Raw genomic sequence first — 4,899 nt, forward strand, 5'->3', positions numbered from 1 at the left:
GGGAGGCGTACATTTCACATTCCCCATGTTTGCTTTTGTTTCTTGTGGCGTTTTTAGAATGTATGGGGAGCTTTGCTCCACTTACGAGAGCGCCTCGCTTCGCATGTTCCGTCTCGGGCGGACGGACACCATTCGCTCGACCTCCGTGGATGTGCTGAAGTTTGTCCAGTCCATGACTGCGGACAACATACAGGTGGGCTACTCAGCGTCCGTGTGTTTATCCGTCACGCCTGTTTTCTGGAATCCTTGAAGTTCACCATCTTTCTGAGATTCTTAGAAGCGCCTGATGGTTGCGTTTTGCGGCTGTTTCTTCCTTAGGATCAGGAGAAGGCAGAATTGTTGAGACGAGCCACCCAAGCACACCGAAGCTATACGGACATGGTGGGTATTATTATTATTATTATTATAATACATTGGGCACTGATGACGTGACCTAGTGGTGATAATGAAACGTCTGCAAGAAAACTCCCAAGCTCAGAGAGCACCAAGGGACCCCTCCCTTGCCCCCACACTGTCCCTTTCAGTGGCAAACCTCTGAGCAGCGACGTTGTTCCTTTGCGGGTTCCTCTCTCTCTTTCCCGTAGGCCATAAAGGGAAATGCGATTGATCGTCATCTTTTGGGCCTGAAGCTTCAAGCGATCGAGGATCTGGTGAGCATTCCTGAACTCTTCATGGACACCGCCTACGCCGTGGCCATGCACTTCAACCTCTCCACCAGCCAGGTGAGCTGGCGTTGCCGTGGATCGGGCCCTTGGGGGTTGGGTCCTTTGGTGTTATCGGGCGCTCATGCATGGCCTCCAAGCCGTCCCTCGTGGTGGATTTTTGGAAGTTTGCAGATGGTCCTTGTCTTATGACCATAATGGAGCTTGCCCATCAAGGTTTTAAGTGGTGACGGTCGTACATGGGGTCACCAGTTTGAGGGGGTGGGAGAAAAGCCAGAATGGGGGAAGGACCCCCAGTTTAAATCATCCGTGTTTATTTAATTTACTTTTAATTTTGTATCCTGCCTTTATTATTTTTACAAATAACTTGAGGCGGCAGACCTATCCAACACCCCTTCCTCCTCCCATTTTCCCACTACAACAGCCCTGTGCTGTTGTAGCTTTGAGAGGGATTGACCCAAAGTTACTCAGCCGGCTTTCATGCCCAAGGCGGAACTAGAACTCGCTGTCTCCTGGCGATTGGCCCAAGATCATCCAGTTGACTTTCATGCCTAAGTTGGGACTTGAACTCACCATCTCCTGGTTTCTAGCTCGGTACCGTTAACCACTAGACCAAATTGTCCTCCCGGCAGGTTCCCGCCAAGACAGACTGTGTGATGTGTTTTGGCCCGGTGGTGCCAGACGGCTACGGCGTTTGCTACAACCCCATGGAGGAGCACATCAACTTTGCCGTCTCGGCCTTCAACAGCTGCAGCGAAACCAACGCTGCCCGGCTGGCCCATTACTTGGAACAGGCCTTGCTGGACATGCGGCTTCTGCTCCAGTCCACCCCCAAGTCCAAACTTTAAGAGGGGGAAGCCCTGGAGAGGCGAACTGCCTGCTCAACTTACTGTCAGCTGGGTGGCCTTCATCCTGACCCTGGACTCCCCCGAAGGATGGAAGACTTTTCGTTGTTGCGTTGAGTTTGCGGGACGGAAATGAACTGCACCACTTAATAGGGGAGATACCCCTGCCTCATCCGCCTTCCTCTCCCTGCTCACCTTTCCTCCGTTCACATCAGTCTGTGCCTTAAGAGCGTTTTCGCAGGGAGAATGGGGAGGGGGGGCTCCTGAATTGAAGGGGATCTTGGTTGGATGCTGGCTTGAAAGAGAAGGTCTTGGCTCAAAGCCTCCTGAGAATTTTAGCCCGGGATTTTGCACAATGTTTTTTCTCCACGTGAATAGACAAGTCGATTTCATAGCATCCGTCAGTATGATGGGCTTCATGGTAGAGCCATTTTATTGTCTGATGATATTGCTTCCTCCTTCCCTTTTCTTCTTCCTCCCCATCATCATCATCATCATCCTTTCTCCTTGTCCTTCTCTTCCTTCTCCATCTCGTCCTCCTCCTGGACCAACGGCGGAGTCTTTGATCTTACAAAATTGGCCCAGAGAGTTGTCCTGCTAGAGTTGATACCGTACTAAGGAGCATTTGAAAATGCCAACATTGTCTAGGATTTTCTGTGCCAATAGATGTTATTTCATTAAATGATAAGCCTTTTGTTTTTTAAAATATATATATATATATATTTGTTGGGAGATTAGCCCCCGATTTCTTTCAGTTTTTTAGCTTCCTTTGCTGATTGGCTATTGCTGGCTAGGATTCTGGCTACCCAAACCAGGATAACTATTTTAAGTCACAAGATGTAAACGTAAGACCGACAGTTGTGGCATGGCAAAAAGCCAACCTTCATGCCCGCATTTTGAATAATAAAATGTTTTAAGTTTCTAAGATGAGGGAAAAACCAAGATACAGCTTTTCTTTTCCTTTCCTTCCTTACATTCTTTTCCTTTTCTCTTCCTTTCTTCCTTGTTTCTCCTTCTTTCCTTCCTTCCTTCCTTCCTTCCTTCCTTCCTTCATGCTGTGCTACCAACACAGCTCAGTGGCCAACATGTTGTAAGAGAATTCATAGAGTGCCAAATTAGATTTGGGTGATGAGTTCCTTCCAGAAGGATGAGGGAAATTCTCCCCACAGGTAGCATTTGCCAAGATGTTCATGAGATCCGGCGACTTGATGGAAGCGCATCAACCGAAACTCTTTGAGTCACAGAAGTGCCTTATATTGCCTGCTTCCAGGGATAAAATGTAAAGTGGTTTACAAGTTGTAAGTTGATACGTTAGCTTTAAAGTTTTTAACGTGCTGTACATTGAAAGGCAAATGTGGTGGGTAATTTTAAATATAGCGTTTAGAGCAGTGTTTCTCAAATCTTAGCAGCTGTTAAAATAGGTGACTTCAACTCCCAGAATTCCCCAGCCAGCCACACGGCTGCTGAGGTTGAAAAACACTGGTTTAGAATGGTTTTTTTTTTATAAATATGTAAAAGTAATGAGAATTAGAGACAGGACAAGGATGATCCACGCTTTGTGCCACATTCGTACAACATGCTAAGCTTGCCAGTTTCAACCTTGTTTTGAGTATTTGCAACCGTTCCTGTTGTCTGAATTCAACCTTTTTGCTTTTCTGCGTTCCCGCGCTCAGAATATGGGTTAATTCGGGCACCCCTTAAATAGGGAGATTCCCAGGAGTCCCAAATATGGTGCCAGCTAAGAATTCTGGGAATTTATTTTTTTTTAAATATTCCTGAAAAATCTATGGAAGCTGGTCAGCAAGTTTTAAGGTCTTAAAGCAGCCAAAATGTTGCCTGTCCTAATAGAGATTTTGCACCAAAATGTTGCCTGTCCTAATATTATCCTAACACAACAGAGATTTTGCACTGTTTAATGAAGAATTGCCAAATTCTTGCTTGTTTGGTTTTTTAGCACTTTGGCCCAATGCTTGTGTGATTGGACTGTAAATTGTATTACACTGATTTTTAGTAAGATGCCTTGCTCTTGAAAGACGCAGAGAAATGGAGCTATATATAATAAATATAAATATATCCCAATTAAAAGATGGGAAAAGAACGCCGTTCAGATCTTTCTTTCCTGAGTGAATGCACAGATTCCCCTCCTGGTTTATAACAGCCCATGATACGATCTCCCCAATCAAGGCTTGCAAAAGCGCCCATCCCGTCCCATTAGCTGCAGGAAGCACACTCTCCCAGGCGGAACGCGACCATAAAAACACGTTTATTGAGTATTTAAAAGTTTTGAAGGGGTGGCGGGGGGAATCATTTTAAACAAGCCTCCTTTCGCGAGGTGCATTTTAATTCCGCTGGACTACAATCCCCATCGCTCGCCACCGAACACGGGGGTGTTCCCGTTGGTGGGCCTTCCTCAAGCCAGCAAAACCGAGTTTGGGATTAACTCTGGATCGGAGGAGTGGAGAGAAAGGGAAGGGAAGGAATTACAGTCATGGGATTCAGCACTCAGAAAGAACCCCCGTTTAAGTAATCTCAGTACCAGGGTCTGATTAAAAAGAAAAAAAGCATTGTGGATTTTATTTTATTTTTGCTGCTGCTGTATTGATCAGCACATGCAGATCCTTTAATTAAGGTTGTCGGGTTGCTTTAGTGTGTAGAAAAAGCACTTTTATGCACAGAAATCTGCAGACTGCTTAAGCCGAGAGGTCCAATCTTGGAGACTTTTAAGACCTGTGGACTTCAACTCCCAGAATTCCCCAGCCACCAAGGCTGGACACCCCTGGCTTAAACAAAATGCAGAATTCCCTCTCTCTCTCTTAACTTTTTATTAATTTTGCCCCCGACTCTTTTTCAGTGGCAGTAAGCTGGCCGCTGCCCCCCCCCGAAAACCAGCCTCAAACCGGCCTCCGCCGATCCCCTTCGGCAAACTGGACAACCCAGGATTATATAAATAGTGTGTGGATTGCATGCTGCAAATTGATTTTTTTTTTTTTGTTCGTTAAAAAAAGAAATTCAATAGAAAAGTCACAGAGCTGTATCGGGCGTGTCCCCCAAGGCGCATGTGGTCCCTCCAGGCCCCAACTTAAATATTCACAGGTCTTAACCTACCGACCGATGTCTGAATCAAGCTCGGCTGGAGTGGATGGACTACGCCCACGGCCCGTTTCGCCCCCTCAGGCCTCTCCGCCCCCATCCAAATTAGCGGTGCTTCTGCCCCCCCTCCCCAAAATTGCTTCCTGGTGCTTCCCAGGGTAGCATCCGGTCTAACGCTATGCGCCTGCGATATATAAATGGGGTTTTTGCTCGTGGATGGACTCGGCATGCAGCAGGATTGATCCAGCGCATTGGAAAAGGCCTCTGGGGTCTTCGGTGGTGGTCCCTGCCCGATGGCATCG

The 4,899-nt window shown here is 46.9% G+C and overlaps 1 protein-coding gene across 1 annotated transcript; it reads left to right on the forward strand.

Annotated features, from left to right (window-relative positions):
• Positions 1–57: 57 nt before the first annotated feature.
• On the forward strand, positions 58–1,578 carry LOC107301685 (carnitine O-acetyltransferase-like; the record flags this gene model as incomplete). Its single annotated transcript, XM_015830874.1, has 4 exons — positions 58–193; positions 319–381; positions 585–722; positions 1,295–1,578. Coding segments are annotated over 4 exons (553 nt in total), but the record flags the coding sequence as incomplete, so codon positions are not given.
• Between the last annotated feature and the right edge of the window lie 3,321 nt (positions 1,579–4,899).

Source organism: Protobothrops mucrosquamatus, unplaced genomic scaffold (assembly GCF_001527695.2).
Source record: "Protobothrops mucrosquamatus isolate PMUCROS unplaced genomic scaffold, P.Mucros_1.0 scaffold15624, whole genome shotgun sequence".
Lineage (NCBI taxonomy): Eukaryota > Metazoa > Chordata > Lepidosauria > Squamata > Viperidae > Protobothrops > Protobothrops mucrosquamatus.